At 39.7% G+C, this 24,956-nt stretch overlaps 1 protein-coding gene across 1 annotated transcript; it reads right to left on the reverse strand.

Moving 5' to 3' along the window:
* Window positions 1-2,484: 2,484 nt before the first annotated feature.
* Window positions 2,485-24,535, reverse strand: chrm4a (cholinergic receptor, muscarinic 4a). The gene is made up of 7 exons (XM_049755819.2): window positions 24,125-24,535; window positions 9,531-10,129; window positions 7,901-8,055; window positions 7,624-7,828; window positions 5,556-5,639; window positions 5,079-5,348; window positions 2,485-4,192 (listed from the first exon to the last, which is right to left on the reverse strand). Exons 1-7 carry the CDS (start codon window positions 24,177-24,179, stop codon window positions 3,947-3,949), a joined length of 1,614 nt encoding a protein of 537 aa, XP_049611776.1. The 5' UTR covers window positions 24,180-24,535; the 3' UTR covers window positions 2,485-3,946.
* Between the last annotated feature and the right edge of the window lie 421 nt (window positions 24,536-24,956).

A 24,956-nucleotide genomic window follows, 5' to 3' on the forward strand; every position in this document is an offset into this window, starting at 1 on the left:
TTATGAATAATAGAATAATAGATACACATGTGAATCATCAGCAAAGTCGTCCATATGCTTCATTCTGACTCCCAATCTAGGTCGGCTGTGATGTTCAGATTTTTTTCCTCATTGGATCTACCCCAGAATGTGTGGAGTGTAGTTTCTATTAGCATCACCATGGTTACAGCATGAGGTGACATTAAAGCACCAGAGGGAAGACGTCACCAGGCAACACACACGCTATACAATTGTGCAACAGAGGGTGTTTATTACCATCATTATGTTGTTTCTTATACATACTTATATCTGGACCACATATATCGTATTTACAAAGTATGTATTGTGCGAGGTGATGCTAGTTATCATGCTGCAAAAGCTTAAAAAAAGAGGCAACAAAAAGCATTACAAAGACGAACGTAAAAAAAAGTTTTCCCAAAATCTTCACTGACAATTTTTTTTTATAGCAGTACATTACGCATCAATCACAAAAAGTAGCAGTTATTTACCGACTGTATCAATGTTGTTGAATGAATTTACACTTTTTACATTTGACCATTTTACTGTAAAGTGTGCCCTTACAGTTCAACTTTTTTGTTTAATATTTAAAACTATATGAAGACCCAACATTTAACCAACAGATGGATTGACGAGGCATCCTAATAAGAAAAAAGGCAAAGCTTCTTTTAATTTACAAGTTAGTTTAGTGAGTGGCCAAAGGGACAATGGTATAAAATCCAAGTGTCATTTGTTCTTTCCATTTTTGATTTGCCATGGAGAATCCAAAACACAATTGACTGGTATTTTTTTTTTGTCATTTAATCAAACATAAAAAGAACAAAGGATACACAAGATTGTTAAGAATACAAGCGATGGGAATGAGTTTCCTCGGCGAGGTGCTTGCCCATCGCAGGCTCAGCCAGGGTAGAAAATGTCGCAGTCGTGCGACATAGTGCAGCTTGTGTTTGCAATTTATCAGCCAACGACAACAAGGGAGAACCAAAGTCTTCTCACTCCCCAAGTAGAGGAGAGACAGTGGGGGAAATACTTGCAGGTAAAAACAAGAACAAACAGGGAAGCAGTCACTCAGTCATGCAGCCTGTCTTGATCGAGAGTGAGCTGGCAAACGTAAACACGGTGGAGTTTATCCATTCCTATTTCCTCCGGTGTAAAGCTCGTGAAAGCTGACACAAATGTCTTGGTTTTGTGTAAGCTGTTTTGGGAGCCTCCAAGGGCTGACGGTGATCTTACAAACACCACAAACGTATGTACTTCTTAATGGAAAGCACGGAGCAGCAATGTAAGCTGCAGCATCTACAAGTACACGCTGCCACAATGTCATACACAGGATTTTGATAAGAACCACTCCAAAAAAAATTGGGCTTTTTAGTGAAATTTTAGGATGAACTTCGAATACAACCTCATCTTTATAGATTACTTCATTTGACACTCTCTAAATTTAATGCAGCTCCTACTGTACAATGGTCCGGTATTTTTTTGTGTGCAAAACTTGCTGTTCGCTAACAAAAAGCAAAATCCTGGGTGAAGTTGAATTCGTATGAAAAAGTCCTATTCATTAATGTTTTGAGATCAAAAGATTAAGCCACCCATCATCTGATCAGGAGGACCTCGCCATTATGTGGCTTCCAGCGGGAGGTTGCAACGCAGATACGGAAACACGGGGAGAGACGCCGAAAGGCAGAAAGGTGGATGTCCTTGCGAATGGATTGCTTGATTGATAGAACAAACTTTTGAGAATTTTGCTGTTTGGCCTCTTGTTAGAGAACATCAAGTTGTATAGCATAATTGGACCTCAACCATTACATCCAAATGAAACCCACTATCCAGCCCCTCCTCGGGTTGGCTTGCGACCAGCCCAGAGTGTACTTCTATCACTGCTAGCCCAATGAGTTGAAGCGCTATAGAAAATTTATGTCATGAACATCGATGCGTATCTTGGCCCGCTGACAGAAAGGTCTTTAAGCCAGCGTTTTCCCTCTAAGCTGGCATAGTGCCAGACAGACTCTAGCAATTTACTTTTTCTTCAATTATGTTTTCGATATTGTAATCCTGTGGGTCAAACTGAACAGCTTGAACAAATGGTGTTTCATCTAGTTTGGACCCAGGTATCGATTCATTGTGCAATGCGATGTAAACGTCAGTGATCCATCCACACATCCGTATTATTTCTCTAAATATTACAAAACCAAAATATTTGGATTTTAGTATCCCAGTTATGAAACGGATTGGGTTACATAACGCACACTTGTCTCAATGGTGAGGTAATGATTTGAGTCAAAAACACTCATCACCCATAGAAGTGGAGTGCTGGAGAAAATAGAAAATATTTAGTGCTTACTTTATGATTGATTCAACATAAATTGGTCAAGTACAGTTCTCTAACTTTGCTTTTGGGAAAGCAGATATTTAAATAGAATGTATGTATATAGTATGTAGATATTTCCAAAGTGAAGGAAACGAGTGATGCATTGATTTTTTTTCCCTCCCTTCCATTTATCATAAATACAGTGTTCTAAGTTATTCTGCATGTTTCATGATAGTTTCCCGGAGGAGCCTAATCAAAGAATTTATATACAGGAATTTACAACACTGTTTTGAACTGAAAAAAATAAATGCTGTTGTCAATAAAATCTTGCAATTATAGCAGCTAATAACAGTTGAGCAGATACCGAGCAATTAAGAACATCATGTATAAAGGCGTATATGCTCAGTAGATCCTATTTTATGTTTGCTGAGAGATAATTGATATGGTTGAATGTTTACTGACAAGAAGGAAAACCGCAATTCACAATGCATTGTTGGATCATAAAAAAGTGCATGCGCTGTACACGGGAAAACAACGACCACACCAGTTTCAGACAAAAGCATGCTCCACTGAAAAAAAAAAAAAAAAGAGGTAAAATGGCTTTTCACTTCACCAGCTGGGTCTTCTTCACCTAGAGGGACCTGACTCCTACTCTACCCCAACTAGTGAATCTCCTAAACAAAACGGTGAAAATAAGGTGAACAACTACAGTCATTGCAAGACTGAGCGGCTATTGTATTGACATTGCAGGACTGTTTCATATGCATTGTGAGGATTTAAGTATTGAGATTTGCCAGATTGGGAATAATGATTCTCTATTTTTTTTCTGTTTCCTGAAATGATCTTCAAACATGTATAACAAATGTCTGAGTTCACTTTACAGGTTATTTGGATGGAAAAAACAACAACACTTTTTGCAACTGAAACTGATGAATCATAGCGTACGAGCAAAGTAAGCAGCAAAATAGAAGATAGTGCATCCATCATCCCTTTTCTATACCAGTTTAGAGTCACGCTGGAGGCGATCTAACCTGATTTACGGAGAGAGGCTTCATGCATCCTGATCACTGAGCATAGTATCTTATATGAAATTCTAGAGTGGTGTTTCTTGACCGCACAGGTCACAGTTTCTTGGACTTTTGCCCTAACTGATTGAAGTTAATCCTCGAAGTCCACAATCACTTTTCACACCTAGTGTGTTGGCTTGAGCGGAATAAAGATATTAGAAAATGATTGTAAATAGAATCTCCTAGAAAGAAGAGTGGAATCTTGATAGAAAAGAATAGTGGGAACATCTTTGGTCAGCTAAAGCGATCATCTCGTCATCATCTATTCATCCGTCTATCCCGTCCACTGCATTCATTCCGACAATGTCCATCGTTCATTCATTCATTCTTTCATCCACAATCCATGTCGTTCCTCTCTGTATTTTACACTCATCATTCAAATATAACCCTCCATCATTTTACCAATACGTATGTCCTTCTTGCTCCCCCCACAGCAGATTTGATGAATCATTTTGGGGGCTTGTGGGCTTAATTTTCTTTTATTTGCAACATAAAAATCTCCACGTCTTTCAAATACCTCCATCCATCCATCCATTCCGACCGACCCTCTCGTCTTTCCCTGTAGCCTTCCAACTCATCTTGTGCCAATGTTTTTATATTGGCACAGCAGTAGGTTCTTGAAAGTCTTTTTGAAGGTGGCGTTGCACAGAGCGTAACAAGCCGGGTTGATGGTGGAGTTGACGTAGCACAGCCAATAGCCGATGGCCCACACGGTGTCGGGAACGCACGACTGGCAGAAGGTGGAGATCAGCACCATCACGTTGTACGGGGTCCAAGTAATGATGAAAGCCAGCAAGATGGCAAAGATAGTTTTGGTCACCTAAGAGGAGAGCAGAGATCATGAAATAAAATGTGAGTAAAGAAGGCTTTCAATCATTTCTACTCCCCAGGCGAGAAGTGTTGGTCTCACTTAATGGGCTAGAGGGAAGTAAGAAGAAAGTTTTGCAGTTCGTTTCAGTGAACACTATCAAAGGCTGCTTGTTTGCAGAGCTACCAGATAAAACTTAAAGAAATACAAATGTATTTCATTAGATGTCAAGTTTAAAGCAACTTTCAAACTTCCAGAATATTTTGCCAGTCCACTGCTCATATACAGACATAAAACACATCAAGAGAATTGTTCATCTCATATACAAAATTGGAGGATCTTTTAGGCAGGCATTTTTGCGCCAAATTATATTACTGACAGAAAAAAATGTTTTTTTTACTTGTAGCATGGGTATACGTTTTTTCACTTTTTTCACAAAGCAGCATTTCTTGGGCAGTCGTATGAGGCAGAAGATAATTGTCTGTTCGTGTATGCATACATGATCTCTCCTACAGAGAATTATTCAGACACATCTTACACAAGCCATAAAATCGAAATTGAACTGTCACATCGTGTGCACATTTTTTTGAAATTATATCTTTCATTATTCCTCTAAGTGCTTCTCTTGATTGCTTTTGTACAAAAAGGTTCAACTTTTTCTTTTGACCCTGGCCTGTGGCTGATGGTGTGATAGCAATATTAACATTATTACTTTTGTGCCAGCACCCTGAATACTAAAGCAGGCAATCATTTAGTATTTGACTCTGTTCTGTTATCAGCTGTAAAATATTTGACCTCATTAGTGGCCAATGCAATTTCAACTTCACTTCAAACCCCCCCCCCCCTTGCCAACCCCCACCCCCACCACCCACACACACACACCCACACACACACATACTTTCTTTTCCCTGGCGGCCATTTGTCGTTTTCGCTTGACTTGACTCCGAGCGATGCTCGCAAACTTCCTAGCGACTGTCCTGGGGCGGCTGATCGGGATCGAACGTCTCTCGACTCCCTCCACGGGCGGAACGATCTCGATTGCTGTGATGCATTCATCCCCTGCTTGCTTGGTAACGATCTTTATCTTGGACCACCTTGAAGTGGCATTGATTTTGGATATGGAAGGATTTGTTGGACTTGCTGGAACTGGGTTAGAATTAGTTGGAGCCTGGTGGAAAACAAGTACAAGAAATGTTTCTTTGCAACTTTGTCTTTAGGGACTACATCTCTACCAGATTTCTACAGTTTGAGACTAACATTTGGACAATGAAAATCTAAGCTGGTTTTGAAATGGCTAAAGCAGCTTTGCCTGATTTGTAGGACACCAAAAAAAACAAGAAAGAAAATAGCAAGAAGCAAAAATGTAAATGCTTACCTCAGGTATCGCATCATTGTTGGCCTTTGGTTCTGTCGGGGGAATAAAAGCTGTGGACGAATCATTGGAGCTCTCCTTTTCCTCCTAGATGAGATAGACACAAAGATATATCGAAGGCGAGTTGGCCAGACAGATTTCTACTGCACAAGTTGTCTGTGCACGTGACTGACAGTCAAAGCTAACAATTGAAGCACTTTGACACTTTACTAAGAGCCATGGCATGACCACTCACACAGTTTGCTGTTTGAAGTAACAGGTTGTAGTTGGCGCTAATACTTGTTGACATCTGTCAAACACGTTCAATAAAAGGAAGTAGTAGTAGAGGAAGGCTCCCGAACCGGAATGCAGAGAACTTTCCCGAGAATACATTTTGACTCCTTGCTAGATGGCACTTAATCCCTCTCCTGCAAGAGACAGCACAACTCAACCTATCACTAATTTCCACCAAACAAAATGTCAAGTAACACCCAAACATGACAAACACCAAAGCCGACAGCAACAAACAACACGGCCAACCCTGTTAAAAGGCTCCGCCGATCAAGAGAAATGACTAAATGTGAATATTTGTGTCCAGATAGTCTGCTGCTGGGTGATTTCGAAAAAGGGTTTGTCACCTGTGCACATTAGAGCAGCGCTGACAGAGAAAATACAATATTTCAACAACATAAGCTTGTCCTCAAGCAGAGACTTTTGAAATAATTATGTATCACAAGAACAGATAACACGTGCACCTCATAGCCTACTTTTTGGTGTATTTTTGTATGTTAGTTTTGGGGGGTGGGGGTTGATGATACCGGAAGAGTTGCTTGATGTGAGGAATTTTGTGACTCATTATATTGATGTGAAAGTTAACCCAGATGAACGCAATAAAGGGGAACAAAGGGTGCGGTGGTATTTTGATAGAAAATTTGGGGACGTTAATTTACAAACTACTTACAGCTAAAGTCAGGATGAAAGTTCTATTCATAACGCTGATGAATATAAAAATTATATTTTCAGCAAATAGTGCTCCATTTCTGCTCCTTGATGGAGTTTAATTTATGAAACATATGCTGCAGCTTCTGCTTTTTGCAGGGGCGAATGTATTCTTGAGGGATCCATGGCCAAAAGCCACCCCCAAATTCTGAAAAATTCTGGTGACCAGTCTAGTGCACACCAATCAGTTGGGACAGAAACAAATGAGCGTGTTAGTATGAATCCGTTGTAGGCAAGATCCGCATGGCTACACCTTTGCAGGAAGGCAGGCTACCCAGATGAAATGAGATGACCGTTACAAATATGTATCACATTTGTACAAAATAAAAACAATCAAGTTTGTTATTGTTAGGATTAGTGGGATTCATTATAACGCCACCACAGATGCGGCCCCGGGTGCAGCAGCCAATTATTATTATAGCAAGGCATAATAATGTCTAATGAGGACAAGCGGAATAGAAAATGGATAGCTGGACAAAAACAGGCAGAATAACCACAAAGCACAACAATAAAAACCTACTTTCACAAACTCTCTGATCATACCAAGACAAAAGTTAGACTGCTGATCTCATCTGGTCGACCAATATGAAGGCGTGTAAGGACAATTCTAACCCCTGCTTCTCGAGTGCCATGCAGCGAGGTTCATGGCTGGTGAGGCCATTTACTATGACAAGTAAATGATGAAATTTACACATTTATGAGCCAAACAGTGTGGCGTATTTGCCCATCAATGAGCAGCCGGCCAACAACAGACATTAAACGCTCCTGTTCCGCTCTGCTTTCATCACATAGCCATTTTCACCCTCCTCTACTGACTTATTTCTCTCCCTAATTTCATATCATTTATTCCGATGGGTGTGTATGACTTTTTTTTTTTCTGTTAGCCGTTTTGCAAAATTTCTTTTCACTAACATGTAAAGTGTCTTTAGACACTTTTAAAAGCGTTCTACAAATAAAATGTATCAAGTATTTTCTTCTTTTAGTGGTCAAAAAATGTCAGCGTTTTTTAACACACATTATTTGCTCAGAAGGAACATATTTCCTGCAGCACTCACTTTTGTGAGGTAAGAGATAGATAGACAGACAGACAAACCTGTGTCGTGAGCGCAGGACTGGGTTGGGCGGGTGGCTGTTGCCCATCTGGTTTGGCTGCACCCACCCTGCCGTTCTTCACAGCCTCATCAACAGTGGTTGTTGAGTCCAAACTAAGCTTGGGGGTCATGCGGGGACTGTTCTGAGGACTGGTTTCATTGTTGTTGTTCTGCTTGAGGATGTGGCTCTTAGCCACGCTTGGCGCTCTGGAAAATATGCAGTATGATGAATAAATACAGACAAATATTCGAAGACATTTCATCAAATTTGAATTTTACTTTGAGACTTTTTTCTCCTTCTTGTCGGGTTTATGTTTGGAAACCCTGCTCCTGGATGCCAGAGAGATGTGAATGTACAGCACGGTCATAATTATGACTGGAAGATAGAAAGCCGCTATAGCTGTGCCAAATGTCACCGCAGGGTTCGACAGGAACTGTGCAGAGACACAAAGGCATAGTTTTCACCCTGTGGAAATGCAATAAACCTTTTCTTGTAAGGGGTTATAGTCAAAGAGACGCATAAAATACCCTATGAGAGACATTGACAAAAAACATAATCTCTTTGCTTTGGGGAAATAACCATACAATTATTACTAAGAAATTTAATGAAAAAAAAGTCCATAATATGTTTCAATGTCAAAACCTTTACCGGATCTCAAGAGTTCCAAGCCACTGCTGGTAAATCGGTGCTTAGGAGATGTAACAGTAGCACCTGGATTTATTTGATTGTATTTGTGGCAGAAGTCATCCAAGTCGGACATTGCTTTGCCGGAAATGCTCATTCACACTGTCTGCTGAATTAAAACCCTGACCCTAGTTTGAAACCCTAACCCTAGCTTTAAACCCTAGTTTGAAACCCCAACCCCAGTGCTAAACCCTAGTATGAAACATTAACCCTAGTTTGAAACCCTCGTCTGAAATCCTAACCCTAGTTTGAAACCCTAACCCCGTTTTAAACCCTAGTATGAAACACTAACCCTAGTTTGAAACCCTAATCTGAAACCCTATCCCTAGTTTGAAACCCTAACCCCGTTTTAAACCCTAGTATAAAACCGTAACCCTAGTTTGAAACCCTAGTCTGACATCTTAACCCTAGGTTTAAACCCTAGTTTGAAACCCTAACCCCGTTTTAAACCCTAGTATGAAACACTAACCCTAGTTTGAAACCCTAATCTGAAACCCTATCCCTAGTTTGAAACCCTAACCCCGTTTTAAACCCTAGTATAAAACCGTAGCCCTAGTTTGAAACCCTAGTCTGACATCTTAACCCTAGTTTTAAACCCTAGTTTGAAACCCTAATCCTAGTTTGAAACTCTAACCCTAGTTTCAAACCCTAGTTTCAAACCCTAAACCTAGTTTAAAACCCTAACCCCAGTTTTAAACCCTAGTATGAAACCCTAGCCCGAGTTTGAAACCCTAGTTTGAAACCATAAAGAATAAAAAAATCAATATTACAAGCAACTGAGATAAGAACTGTTGAGGGTGTATGAAACTGTATGATGTATTATGACTTGTAATTCTCTAAAGGTTACAAATGTCATTTTGTAATACTGTATTCCTACCGTTTTCCAAATTCATTCTCTCGAGACTGACTTTCAATTACTAATACATAAATTAATAATAATTTCATATAGAATTAGAAAATCTGTTTTCATTCTTTTCTAGTATTATTTAGACATTTTCTAGGACTAATTAGGACTGTAAGATTAATTTGTGCAGGTGTTAGGATTTGATCTGTGTGTGCAGTCATTTGCTGAGAAGCGCTCCAGAAGATTTCATACAGTTCACAGCCTCCTGAGGACTTCACCATCTGCACTTTGCATTCACGCTTGTTTGGAGTTGTGATGTACAGATTTAATTAGAGGCAATTTCATAGCCTCCAAAAGAGAGAAACTTTGTTTGACTGTACCTGAATGTAACACTCTCCAGGTGGCACTGTCCTCTGCCCAACGATGAATTGCCAGAACAAGATGGCAGGGGCCCAAAGGATGAAGGATAAGATCCAGGCAGCCGCGATCATCAACCCCGCCATCTTAGTGGTCCTTCTCGTGGGGTACGAGAGGGGCTTGGTCACGCAGAAGTAGCGATCAAAACTGATAATCAACAGGTTCATCACTGACGCGTTGGACACTACGTAATCTAAAGCAAGCCACAGGTCGCAGACCACGGGCCCGAGGGGCCAGTATCCCACAATGATGTAAACGGTGTATAAATTCATGCTGAACGCACCAATGATCAGGTCGGCGCATGCCAACGAGAACAAGAAATAGTTGTTGACAGTTTGTAAGTGGCGGTTGACTTTGATGGACAGCATGACTAAAATGTTCCCTGTGACGGTAACGAGGCTCAGCGAGCCAGTAACCAGGGCGATAAAAAACATTTCCACCGCCTTGTATGGACTCGTAGCTCCCGTGTTGTCGTCTGCCGTCGAGCAGAATATCGAATCATTTGCGGACACATTGCACGATGCGTTGGCCAGCAGGTCGCTGGACTTGTTGAATGAGGATCCTGGAGCAAGAGAGAAAGCAAGATCGTCCATTGAACATAAAGACCATAACATGAGGCTTTTCGAGAAAACATAGATAGCAGACACCACAATGAACAATGGCGAAACCTATACTTAGCCACATGCTGTCAAATTCTTTGCGCTCTTTTAATAATGCACTAAAATGCCAGAAGGTGGTGCCAGATCCCTGGCTAATAGGAAAGTAGTAATTGGTGTCATTGAAGTATCTTGAAGTGACAGATTCAGACTTGAACCAGGAGCTCTTTGATTGTGTTGCTTTCTTCATTTGAAATGCTTTTCCAGCCTTTGTTGCAACCTCTTTCAATTGGATTCGCATAACTGACATGCAGAATGCCACGCAAGGGATGATGATGATATGTGTAACGGGTCAGCAGCTGTTTAAAGATGCACAACCTCAGCAGGCTCAAACGGTGTTGCAGCATCGCTTAATTTTTTATTGCGTGATGGTTAATGTTATTATTCATACAACTAAAGGCAACACATACAAGGAAAGCTCATATAAACCAGTGCACCAGTGCAGGAAAAAAACACTAAATGAAAAAAATAAATATATTCACTTGGCGCTTTGAAGTAAAAGCAAGTAGCAATACACAGCGTACCATTTTTTTTTTCTTCTCCCTGGAACATGCTGACTCAAGTTATTCCAAGCAATTTAACAATGAGACTGGTTTCCCATGATAACATTCAGCCAATGCTTGAAAAGTGCCGAACAAAGTCAGCAGGAGATGGCAAGCAGAGGGTAATGCGGGTTGGGGGAGAGTGGTCGGGGACTACTTTTATAAACACGGACTCCATTTTTTTCATTATATTTCTTAATACATATTCAGGAGAATTATTCAGTAGTGCATCATGTTCTGGTTTTCTGTGGTTGTTGTTGTTAATGTTTGTGAGGATGTATGATTTAACAATGCCTCGATCACTGGCGATAGATTAGGTGGAAAAGCGTTTCAGAAATAAGTCAAATTCCAAAGCATTAGTGTGAATGCTTTTCTCAGCAATTCCGCCAAGAAGGAAACTCATGCATGCATTATCTTTACTGCACAGTCGCTGGAAACAAAAAACCTCTGTTTGCACTCTCTAAAAGTCAAACTGACATTCCAAGTTCTGTATGCAAATGATGCAGTCAGCAATTTACTGAATGCGACAATTACTGCTCAGCATAGTTCAACATATTGCAGAAGAAGTCGCTCTGAAGTGTCCTCCTCTCCCCGTTTGTTTGTTCTTTGCCTAACGAAAAGACAAAGAACAGACTGTGCAAGTCGTTTGGGACAGGTTTTTTTTGTTCTCGAGTGCTATTGTTGTCAATCACTTCCTTTCATTAATATTCCCAGCAGTATTAGGGGGAGAATTTTAATACAGAGGAACATGTTCAGGCATAAATGATCAATGAATGCGAATAATAAAGAGACTGTACATACCCTGCCAAATGTGAATGAGTGAAAAATCACTACAAATATCAAATTTAATTTAAAAAAACGTTTTCTCTGCTTTCAAATGTTAAGGGTGTGTCCTCTGAATATTTTCCCGTGCTATTTTTGGGTTGTACACAAAGATTGCTAACTATGTGAAGTCATTCGTGAAATTAATTTAAAATGAATGAAAATTGAAAAATTACGCACTGTTTAAATCAACAACTACAAATTTTAAATGGTAGCTGTGATTTCAATAAGATGAATGACTTTTCTAATTGAATATGTTTTTTGATGAAAGATGCAGGGACATGGGGTCGTAATGAAACATGTATGCCGGAGACTGCCTCTGTAGTGCTTGAACTCTATACATACTTCAGAGACCTTCCCTTGGGTGTTCATTTTTTTATATTTCAGTCCACAGCTATGCAAGCATGTGCTGGTACATTTGACAAACATAACACCATAATTGCCACTCGCCATAAACATCATTTTATTGTTGCATTGTACAATAGCCTCAGGAATTAAAAATGAGAAAAGATCATCTGTGAGATGTTCAAAGCTTTTTGTTGCCACATGGTGCATTCACACAATAGCATATCGCTCCATTAAGACATTTTTATTCATTCTAAGACAAACACCTCCTGAAATTCACATTTTTTGACGCAGGCTGCTTTCGGTCAATAGTCTTACACTTGTATGGCATTTTTATACCTGCTAAGGCCCTGAAAGTGCTTTACACTTCATTCCCATTCCATTTACCTACGCAACTAAGGGTTCAGTATTTTGCTCAAGGATGCTTCACAATGGCTGGGGATCGAACCCAGAACCTCTATCACCGATCCACGGCAACCCTTTATTCTTCCCTAAAATTAACAGCACCTTTTCTTTCAGAACAGTTATTCCTGGAGCAAAATATTAGCCCATTGTTGTTTGCACAACAGCTGAGATTTATGTAAATGAGATGATGTTGCAATAGACGTAACCACAAAGCACCTTCAGTGTGAGCCGCAGTAGGAAGAGTGGTGATAACTGTGCTGCTTGAGTAAAAAAAAAATATATATATATATATATTTAAATGGTAGCTAGCTATTTAAATATATATATATATATATATATATATATATATATATATATGTTTATTTTTTTATTTTATTAAGCCGGCGTACCGTTTTTTGGGCAAATGGCTATTTTTTGGGGGAGCATAAATACACATATTTATGTTGTAAGTTACTAGAACCATAACAACATTTTAATTTCACATCCCAAAAGAGAGAGTGTCTCTGCCTAATGATGAATGTTGATCCATTTACCCTCCATGGAGTTGGGCCTTCAGCACCTCCCAAGAAAGATTATCTCTTGCTTGTCACTTTGAAATGCATCAATGGGCCAGTGAAAGAGCTGCCTGCTGCTGTTGCTGTCGCTGCTGCTGGAGATTAGGTTGACTGAACAACTGAGACTGGAGCATACAAAAATGAGCTGGGAATTATTTGTCTGTTGGCATGGGATACAGGAAAGCTCTATATCCGTTGTCGCCATGTTGTGGTTGGGTCATGAGATTCATTTCTAAATAAAAAAAATGCAGCTACACAACTTGACTTTATTAGAAATTAGGAATATGTATCACATATGTGCAAGTCATAAGAGTGTTCAACTTTATATTTCAAGCAAGTCCCAATTTGCTGCAGCAAAGCTCAAGCAAGTCAAGTCAGGGTCTCACTAAATTTGAAGGAAATGAAGTCCAGTCGTTATTTGGGTTATGCAATGTCATACAATCTGGCTCGGTCACACCATATCTTAGTCGCTTTCCACACAAGCCTTACTTGCATTAGTTAGCTATAGCTACTAATATTCACAATCGCATTTTCAAGAGATCCAAAACCAGTCTCTGTAATGTCTTTCACTTTAATATCTCTCAATGAAATGCAAAATTAACATGAAGATGTTTGAGCAGCTATTGATCAACTGAACTGCTTATCTGTCTTGGGTCAGTTTTATACCGATGAGGTTGGATGTCATAGTTGTTATGGCTCACCTTTAGGAATAGGGATTTATTAATGGGAATTTAATCATCCCTGGCCCGCCTTGACACAGTAAAGTTTTCATTTTATAGAAGCCTTTTACCGTAGAGACACCTGTGCAATAATCATGCTGTCTAATTAGCATCTTGTGAGGTGGATGGATTATCTCGGCAGAGGAGAAATGCTCACTAACACACATTTAGACAGATTTGCAAAGACTTGAGAGAGACACAACTTCTGTGCTGATAGGAAAAGTCTCAGATCTTTGAGTTCAGCTCATGAAAAATGAGAACATAGACCAAAAGTGACGCATTTGTACTTTTGTTCAGCGCATTACTAGAAACATGTTCCCAACCTTGGCTCCACACTTGAAGAAGAGCAAGCTTACACTTTCTATGAATTATACAAAAGCAAAAGCCTTACTGCTGATTTCAACACGGTAGTCTGCCGTGTCTTGAATGAGAGCAGCACAGCGTTAGGAACACGGAGATGTCTTCTGAGCAATGTTTGTGGGGAAGTCATTTCTATACATGCAAAATGGAAAATGGGCCACGAAAATGAGTTTTGCCCTGTGGGAAAAGGGGGAGTCACTGGAACCAAGATCCATTACAATGGCCATACAGTGGTTGACAACACCAGAAAACTGTAATAGAATTGATTGCCACGGTTTCATACATAACAGCGGGGTTTCCCTCTCTTCGAGCCAAGGCTTGTCATTAGAAAATTGATCCAGTGGTAACTTGACTTACAGCTTTCATTTGACCAACCACATCAGGGTTGTCCCTCCCTTGGTCTTCCATTTTGTGTCTATTTGCGCAAATGCGTAGTAGATGCGGATCTGCGCAATGATTGCAATTAAGGGTATTTATAGTTCAGATTATAATTAAGATCAACTGAATATGGTGCTGGAATTGAGTTTCTGGAGCCACATTAGAGCTAAAGGCCTTAAGGGACCGCTTGCAATCCTCTGCATTGGCCATGATGCAAACCCAAACTGAAAGAATTATACAGCAAAAAGCTCTGAAAGCACTTTTTGTTTTGCTCATTGGCTAAAGAACCATAAAGGACAGCCTTACGAATCACATGGACAATGTTTGGTTCAGTAGTGTTGGGCTTTCAAAAAAGAATGCCAAAAATGACAAAGAGCAGAAAAACAAATCCCTTCAAGCATTTTGTATCAAAGTAGAAAGCTGTCACAAAGATGGGACCAATGCTCGCTTCAAGATTAGCAGTTTTTTTTTTTAAATGCATGCTCAAGGAAGATTATAATTATTCAAAATTAACTTTCTTTGATTAATAATCCCGAAAGAGACGGCGCTCAGTTGAAAAGGCAAAAGAAAGATTAAACAGTTTGGATTGGACACTTTTAAATATGAATCGCGAGAGTTCTTGCTTCGTCCGTCAAATATTTTGTTCACTGAACAGTGCTTTTCAAACTTTTTATACCAAGCACTAACTAAAAAAATACTTAGTTGCCCAAGTACCGTCACCATAAGCCTAAGTGGGTTTATTACTAAAGTTTATATTATGCAGTTTTAATGTTTTAAAACTGCATGTCAACAAATGACTTAATAATCATAAAAATATTTATACTATGGCAATAATGTATGTATAATTCATACATTTTGCTGTATACTTTTTGCTTGTCTAGTATAATGATTCAATAAAAATGTAACATAAAAGTCAAATAAAAAATGTACCAAAACGAATTCAAGGTCAGACAAACAACTGGCAGTTCCTATAGCTATTTTGAAGACTTTATTTTTCTCAGTCCCAAAACTCTTATGCATTCTGAAATACGGGATTTTTTTTCCTCTTCAAGATCAAAGATGAGATCATGACGATGAAAGAAAATATGTGGGGGATGGGCTTTCAAACTGTCATACATTAATCATTATAATCTCTTCAGTTCACTTTATCTTTAGGCAAGCTCAGTTTCACATTTCACACATTTTTATTTTTTTGTAAGTAAGTGCAATACTTTGAAGAACAAATCAGAATTTGAAGAGTATGGATTTTTCATATACAAGGTCATATTTTACCCTGAGCTCTCCCTCTTTCTTGAAGACGCAAATACTGCGGGTCCCCCAGCATCTGCTTCAGTCCAGCAGAGCACATCATAGCATTACCAATCCATATTCCACAGTGTGACGCCAACGCTGCCCTATGTGGATCGTGTGCATGCTTTCAAATTAGATGTTCTCCTTGATATGTTCACAATGAGGTTTCTCTTCTATACTATTATCAACTCCATTAATGTTACTTTATGGTTTGCCCAGCCAATTGCTTAGACAAACAAGCGTTCACACTCTCACTTACAGACAAACTGGAGCTGTCAATCGGCCTACCTCTTTGGAATGTGGGAGGAAACCCCCACAGGCAAGGGGAGAACATGCAAACTCCAGACAGGAAAGCTAGAGCCGCAATCGAACCCTGCACCTCTGAACTGTGAAGCAGATGTGTTAACCAGTGCCAAACCTCCCATAGAAAATAATGAAAATCAAATTGATCTGCTCCATGGTCAAATGATCACCACTACTAATTTTCCGCAATATTCCCCTTTAAAGTCACATTCAATATTACACTGTACAAAGTGTCCTAGGTGTTGTGACACTAATTATGGAACATTTATGGAAAATTGACTTAAAGTGCTGGTGTACCAACAGTTGGATCTCCCAAGTGTCGGGCCTCCCACCCAAAAGTACTATTTCGAGTACAATTACAAAAAAAAGGGGAATGCTCTGATGACTTTGTGATCTTTGTAGAAATACACTTGCTTGTCTGCACACTATACTCTCAAGCTCAAAGGAACTGGAAACGTTTTACTCCGTAGGAACATGCCCTCCATCCTCCATTTTCAATACCGTGTGTCCTCATTGGAACCTATTCCATGGTGAGAACTCTAAGGACTGGTTGCCAGTCACTCACAAGGCACAATTTGACAAACATATCCACAATGATTTGCGGAAAATAGATACATATTAAAAATGCAACACGTTTTATCTGTTCCGTGTCTACATGTGCAAAAGATCACTTTTACTTTTTTACAGTTTATATACCGCAATTTTCGGACTAAAAGTCGCTCCGGAGTACAATCAGGAGGTGGGGGTGAGGGCGGGTGTGGCACTTTTCACTTTCACTTAAGATTTTTCCCTAATGACGTGGCCTTGATTAGGTACACCTCATGGACACTTCAATAGGTACACTCCACGAGGTAAAATAATATAAAAAAACAATAAATAAATAAATAAATAAGAAAGTGTAGTGAACAATTCGGTGAACGATTCTTTTGAACAAATCTTTTGAGTGAACCAATTCTAAAGATTCAAAGAATTGAAATGCACATCACTAATACAAAAGAGTGCAGACGGCTAGGGCCTGCCACGTCAGAATAGCCGACTGGTTAGTGACATGGGCTCTTGATCGGTTAGACCTTGGTTCAATCCCAGGTGTGAGCATAGACCTAAATGTGCTTTTAGAATTGGAATTTTAGAGTGCTTTGTATGCATATGCAAGCAAATACGAAAGTATTTATGTGTAAATATATAAGGTGGCCCCGCCCCCAAGTTGGCGGAGCAAACCAATGGATCACAGCCACTACCGAGGGGGCGGGGTGAAATCCATTACAACTATTAGGGCTAGGGTTAGAGCTAGGGTTAGGATTAACGTTAACAATGGGCCAAAGCCAGGTCGAAATAGCTAACTGGTTAGTGACATGGGCTTCCGACCTGTAAGAACCCGGTTTGAACCCAGGCGTAACCATGTGTCAGAATGTCTTTTTACAACTGAAGGCTTGCTTTGTACACACATATAAGTGTACACATGTGCAAACAAGTTTGGGGACCACTGAGCTATACTATTCGTGTGAGCTGCTCCATATACATATGTACCGTGCCTTGGAAATGTTGGAGAACATAATAGAATGCGGCCCCCGAGGACTAGAGCTCTACACCTTTGACCATGATATTTCCCTAATAAAGTGGCCTGTTATTAGGTACACTTGAAAATGGCGGTGTACCTAATGGAGTGTCCAAGTGATTCCCTCGTTAAGTGCAGGTGCGTGAAAACTTTTAGCTCCTTTTGACCGTGAAAGAAGCTAAAAGTTTTCACGCACCTGCGCTTAACGAGGGTCACTTGGAAAACATGTTGGAACGCGGCCCCGAGGACGAGAGCTTGGCACCTGTGACCTTTGCTCATGATATTTCCCTAATAAAGTGGTCTGCTATTAGGTACACTTGAAAATGGCGGTGTACCTAATGGAGTGTCCGTTTGATTCCCTCGTTAAGTGCAGGTGCGTGAAAACTTTTAGCTCCTTTTGACCGTGAAAGAAGCTAAAAGTTTTCACGCACCTGCGCTTAACGAGGGTCACTTGGAAAACATGTTTGAATGCGGCCCCAAGGACTAGAGCTTGACACCTGTGACTTTTGACTATGATATTTTCCTAATAAAGTGGCCTGTTATTAGGTACACTTGAAAATGGCGGTGTACCTAATGGAGTGTCCGTGTGATTCCCTCGTTAAGTGCAGGTGCGTGAAAACTTTTAGCTCCTTTTGAACGTGAAAGAAGCTAAAAGTTTTCACGCACCTGCGCTTAACGAGGGTCACTTGGAAAACATGTTGGAACGCGGCCCCGAGGACTAGAGCTTGACACCTGTGACCTTTGACCATGATATTTCCCTAATAAAGTGGCCTGTTATTAGGTACACTTGAAAATGGCGGTGTACCTAATGGAGCGTCAGATCAAACAGCGAATCAGGAGGTGGGGGTGAGGGCGTGTGGCACTTTTCACTTAAGCTTTTTCCCTAATGAAGTGGCCTGTGATTAGGTACACCTCATGGACACTACGAGGTACTATACTACACGAAGTAAAGAAAAGAAAAACAAGGTCGTACTGGGAATTGAACTCAGGTCGCTGGGTTGAGAGTCCAGAGGACTAACCACTACACTAAGGAACCGTTGTACATATTACGTGGAAGGCACGGTACATATATGGTTTTATGAAGCAGCTCGTACAAATATTATAGATCAGTGGTCCCCAACCTTGTTTGCACGTGTACACTTGTGTGTACGAAGCTCGGCTTCAGTTGTAAAAGGACATTCAGATACATGTCAACCCCTGGATGCGAACCAGGTTCTTACAGGTCAGAAGCCCATGTTACTAACCAGTCGGCTACTTCAACCTGGCTTTAGAACATTGTTAACACTAACCCTAGCTCTAACAAATGGAAACTACTGAAACCACGTTGCTACTCTAAATAAACTATATGTCAAATAACTATAACATAAATAAAAAGTTTATCGAATCATCTGTGTCACTCTAATTTCTTGTATTATTGGTCATTTATATATGTGAACTAAAATATCAGTTATATCAAACCAACCGAATTATTGAATACACATACTTTGTTATTGTACTTCAGTAGATTTTTAATGTATCTTTACGTGATACTAAATTTTACTAAAATAGAAGTTAAGTAAAAATATATATATATATATATATATATTATAAGTATTTTTTGCAGAGGGTTTGAGTTTTTTTTTGCCACTTTGGACGTCAAGTACCACAAACAAATATTGTGCAGTGCAGATGCAATCAAAATTTACAGCTGATGACCATTTTCTGCATGCGGCAAAATGAGTCTGTAGGTTTTAATTAAATTAATGATGGGTATGGCAATGAATAAAATATCAGCCGTGTAAGCATAATTTTATCCTCAAACTTAACATTCCAGCGCAGCCATCTAGTTCTTGAACAACATCTGCAGCTAAAGCATTCCCACACAGGGAAATCGATGAAGATTAGCAAATTACATGTGACGTGAACAGCGGCATTCTCGGAAATGAGGTCATTCCAGCATGAAACAGGATGGAAGATCACCTCATAACTACAGGTGGGCAGAGGTGGTGGCAACGCTCTTGCTTTCACATGAGGCATGCATGTGTGTTGGCGAAGGAAATGACCTAATCCTTGTCCTCATTTTCAATCGTGGTCGTTTGAGAGAGCTTATTTGGCTGGAGCAGAACAATGATGCCTCTGGTGCCATTTTTATCTTGGTTGTCATTACATTTACCTTTGAAAAACAATGACTAATTTGAACTACATTTTGCATTTTCAAATCGAATGAAACTAACTCTATTTCTTGGTTTATTTTCATCTTTGTAAATTTATAACATGCTTGCACAAGCTTTCAGGGTTTATTTAATTTGTTTTGGGATTACTGCAGCCTTTCAGAAGAAAGAAGGATGAACAGTTAATTGGGAAATGAAGTTTACTTTGTTACATAATAATCTAACCTTTTTTTAACCATAACTTTTTTTGTCTTGCACTGCTCCATATATTAAAATAAAATTAAAACGAAATTAAAATAATGCATTTGTAATAAAAAAAATATATTAATTATAAAAAGTGAAACTAAAAAACAAAAGTTAAATGATGCATTTTTAAAGAAATAATAGTAATCAAAAAACTCAAACTAAAAAACAAAAGTCAAAGTGCCATGAAAACTAACCACTGTACAATGAAAAATCTAAGATATTCATAACCCTTGGCTGTATTGTAATGTGCTCATGGGAGACAGTAACAATATTTTCATGTATTTTATTGGGGAAAGATGATGACGTTTTGAGATGTGAGTGCGGTCACAGAAGGAATTAAACTCATATCGCTAAGGCGCCACGTGTGTTTACTTGCATGAAAAGATTAAAAATGCTGCTTTAACTGTAATCTTTTTTTTTCTCTGTTTTCCTCTCTGTGCTGAACAATTTATTACCCGCTCCTATAAGCAATATATGCTCTTTTTGAATTATTCATTAATGATTATTAATTTGCAGCATCCCTCACATGCCTTGTTATACTCTACATTGGTTATTTATTTGCTCCATTTACCTATTTACTTCTTTGACGGCTTAAGCAAATGTTACACCCTCTGACATTTTAATCGGCTTGCAACGACTTGGCGTCCTTATTGGCTAAACAACCCCAGTAAACAGAGTATATTCCCCTCCACAGTTACAGCATTTTCCATATTTGTGTTCCCCAGCACATCTCCCACAATTTTGTTTGCCTCTACAAACAGTCACTATGCCCATATTCAAGAGCATCAACTGCAGAGGTTGATCCCATAGCACATACTATATCCTAGATATTAGTCCAATTTCCATCAAACGTTATCATAAGTGACAAGCTTTACTCTCCATTCCTTGTAAGTGTCAAATCTCAGTCACCCATGCTCTCTTCACAATCACCTTTATTCGATCAGCTGTCAGACCTGTGGATATTCCCGAGATGATTATAGAAAATATCCTAGGCTTGAAATTTGCTTTTCTTCCTTGCAGCTAATCGATAATCCTCAAATTTGCAACCCTGTGCTTTCCACCTTGGCTGCCAACCTTTGTATTGCTTACCTTGAGATACTGGATAGTGGTTTAAATTGTGGTGTGACCATGCTTGTAAAACACTCATATTACAAATTATCTTTCCATATTAAAATGAATGGAAATGGCATTAATTTGCTCCATCAACAGATTTTTTTGTTTTGTTGGGGGGACCTACAATCCCCCACTTGTTCATGTAAACATTTGCTTATTGCATTTTTTTAAATTCCGATGGCAGTCAGGCTGTGTCCCTAATCTCAGCAAAGAGCGGGGGTCCTCTGCACTACTGTGTGTGTGTGTGCGTGCGTGCGTGTGCATGTGTGTGCGTGCACGCGTGGTAATTTACATTTTATACAACATCTCTCATTCTTCTCATGTTGTTCTTTTATGGCATTTTATTATGTTTTAAAAATTATTTGCCAGTGCTATTTGGGCGGTTTTATGCGAGGGGAACTGATTATTGTCATTTCAAATAATTTCCATGGGGAGAGTTGATAGGATATAAGAGTAAATTGAGTCATGAGCTTGTATTAAACTCATAAATCAAAGTTGCACTGTATTTTTTATGTGTGTTGTAAATTCTCTTCCAGCACCTGGATTAATTGCGCCCTCTTTAGTTTGCTATCAAATATGAAATTCATTTTGCCACAAGGCTTCAAGAGGCCAAGGAAACAGTAAAAAAGTGTGTGCCACGCACCTGAGTGTGCGTGTTCGGTTGTTTGGTTGGTGAGGGGGGATGACTAAAACTGAATAACGACAGGAAAATTGTGGGTGTTGCAACACCCACATCCCCCACAGTTGCTACACAACATAACCCCGATGTAACAAATGTCAGAGCAACTCGATTCAAATGTTTTGCTAGATAACCAAGATGGAAGTAAAGTATGAACAAAATCATTACCATCCATCCATCCATCCATCCATCCATCCATCCATCCATCCATCCATCCATCCATCCATCCATCCATCCATCCATCCATCCATCCATCCATCCATCCATCCATCCATCCATCCATCCATCCATCCATCCATCCATCCATCCATCCATCCATCCATCCATCCATCCATCCATCCATTTTGAAGACCGCTTATCCTGTTCAGAGTCGCTGAAGCTGATCCCAACTGTCCTTGAGCAAGAGGTGAGGTCCACCCTGGACCAGTTGTCAGCCACTCACGGGGAATATACACACAAGCAACCATTTATACTCACATTCACGCCAATGGGCAATTTTAGAGTCTTCAATGAAGCTTCCGGAATGTAGGTCGGGGGACATTCAAATTCCATACAGGAAGGCCAAAGCCCATATTTGAATCCTAGATCTCAGAACTGTGAGGCATGTGTGCTAACCACTTGTCCACTGTGCTGCATATCGCTATGCCTTTGGACAATGCAAACGACACGTCTACCAAAATGTTAGAAGATCAACCAGAGCCAGACCTCCTTATTAATCCCACAACTGGGATGTGTTCTTATCAGGAACAAAGATGAAAATGGAATAAAATTAGGAACAAGTGAAGTAGGAGCTGAGGGAGGACGAGGATAGGGAGGAGTGCATTAGTTGTGCTGGGGGAGGAGAAAGAATGTGGAGAACATTTTTCATCATCCCTTTCATGTGTTGCCTCAAGTTGTGTTTCCCAACCTCTATGAAGCCAAGTCATATGTTTTCCAAGCATGGCGTAAAGAGATGAACCAAATCTCCAATCGCCAAGGCTTATATTGCTACGTTTGAGTGCAGTTGAGCTGTCTACAAATATAGAGCGTTCAATGTTTCCAAGAGGGCACAAAAAAAAAGGGGAAATCAGAAGATCTCCAAATTAATGTTTGACTTGTATCTCAATACTTGCGGTTTGGTACGCACGTATTCACTGATTTTTAATTTTTTCCTGTTTTGGGGGGACTTTCAAAAGGAAAGCCCCATGCGACCCTCCCTCAAGATTTGCATGGAAATTGCAAATTGACTATTTTAGCATTTCCTCCAATGCATTTGAACGGGCATCACTAACAGATTTCTTGTCGACTCTGCGATATTCATACTTGCTGACATAAATGTGCTTGGAGGTTTTGTAATTTTAATGTTATTAGTTGAACTCACCCGTGTTTCTTCTCACTTCACATAGTAGAACAGAACAAGTGTTAGCAGTAGCCACAGTTTTTCTCAGTCCGGAAAAAGTAATTCATAATCCACAGTTGGAAACCATGCTAATATTAGATTTTGTTATGTAGCACGCAGTAAACTCATATGACGGGATTTGATTAGAGGCCCAAACTTTGGAGTTGAAAGGGCATGTTGCTGTTCTGCTACTTGTCTTTGAGTAGTGTGCTTTTCGGTTTCGATACTGTATGTGTACATAATATGGTTATTTCTAACATAAAAATGTTGCTTTGGCGCCATTTTGTGGCATCGACAGGCAATTACTAACCTTTTTAGGTCAGTGTTTCGCTTTTTGTGGCAGAGATTTATCCCTACTCGGGCAGCGGGGAAAATGCCATACAGTATATTTAAATAATTTCAGCCACCTAGTGAAAAAAAACCATTGGATTGTTCTGCCTGTCCCTATAAATCACTGGTTTAGATAAAGAAATACAGATTATGCTTAAGTAAACAAAATAAAATAAATTCAGAATGATGAAGTAGATCAGGATAATGGAATTGACACACCCAAGGATCTCTTATGACACAATGGTTAAGAATCATTAGAGACGACTCCAACTACCCTTCCGTTTAGGCAAAGACCAGAACTTCACTGAGAATGAGTGAAAAATCAGTTATACAATAATCACAATATACGACTCTGTCTGTCCTGTTTTTTTTTTTGTTTTTTTTTGTGCTGAACTTGCCAGTGAAGTATGCCTTTGTTTTAACAACGTTAAATATGTTGGGCTTGTAGTTTGCAACGGTACTGTGCAATTTTCCTACATCGCAAAGACACTTGTCAATGTTTTAGTTACCTCAATGAATAACATGAATAGAATTATCTTGGACAAGGTGATTATTTGACGCATCTTTCGTATCATATGATTATATTTCGCAAGTGGTCCGTGGCTCCGATACGTGCATGACTATAAAAGAAAATGGCACGCGTGCAACAACAATGACAACATTTGGACCACTTGTCATCATTGGACCACACTGAAGAGTTAAAGGGGAGAATTTGAAATGTTTCAGACTCACCATTGAAGTTCCAGAGGGGCAGAAGCCCTCCAACTCCATCACTGATGTTACTCATGTCGCATCTCCGGCTGATAGTTCCACAGTTCTTCCTCCTTGCTTCTCACTAAGCTTCTTTCTCGGAGCCAAATGAATGAGCCAGCCTGTTTGTTTTCGACAGCACCTTAATTGTGCGCGTCGGTCTTAGTCTTCACAGACAGCTGACCCGATTGAGCGCGCGTACCTGTCATGATTCATCTTAGTGTGCGTGACATCTACGACAGCAATCGATGGAATAACCGAGTGCTGGTAAACATTAACGAAGTAAATAAAATATATTTTTTAAATTTGACGCACAGGATGTGTGGACGGGTTCCTCACTGAGCGGACGCGCAGGAGCGGAGCGCCGCGCGCGAGGAGAGAGAAGGGCGTGTGACGTCACGTGCCACCTTCACCTTTTGGATTTGTGATATAAAAAAGTGGTTCTCAAACTTTTTACAACAAAAAGGCTATAACAAATTAAGTACCTTGTGGTTGTTAAAAGTGAGACTGATCTGATTATCCAAAACCATACGTAATAGTATTCTAAATCACTGCAACATTGTGCGCAATTTGAACATTAATGCTGCGTTTCAAAATGGGAAAACGAAACTTCCAAAATAATAATTCTGTTAAAATGCACTGTACATGAATGTCAAGTAAAAACTGTGCACGACTAAAAGTTTAAATAATACACAGCTGTTGAAATTTGTCAGTGCAATGGCTTGGCACAAAACCATTAATGGGGTAAACTGCGCCTAAGCGGAAGGTACTCCTGCCGTAATTAACATTTCAACAAGTTCATTCAAAAATCAAT

Source organism: Syngnathus scovelli, chromosome 2, assembly GCF_024217435.2.
Source record: "Syngnathus scovelli strain Florida chromosome 2, RoL_Ssco_1.2, whole genome shotgun sequence".
Lineage (NCBI taxonomy): Eukaryota > Metazoa > Chordata > Actinopteri > Syngnathiformes > Syngnathidae > Syngnathus > Syngnathus scovelli.

What these genes read in the sequence shown, in the direction of transcription:
- chrm4a (XM_049755819.2), bottom strand. Translation starts at nt 24,179, where the DNA reads ATGAGTAACATCAGTGATGGAGTTGGAGGGCTTCTGCCCCTCTGGAAC. An exon ending in GCCCCTCTGGAACTTCAATG is followed by an intron (nt 10,130 to 24,124) that starts GTGAGTCTGAAA and finishes CTCTTGCTCCAG; the next exon opens with GATCCTCATTCAACAAGTCC. An exon ending in AAGGAGAAAAAAGTCTCAAA is followed by an intron (nt 7,829 to 7,900) that starts GTAAAATTCAAA and finishes CATATTTTCCAG; the next exon opens with AGCGCCAAGCGTGGCTAAGA.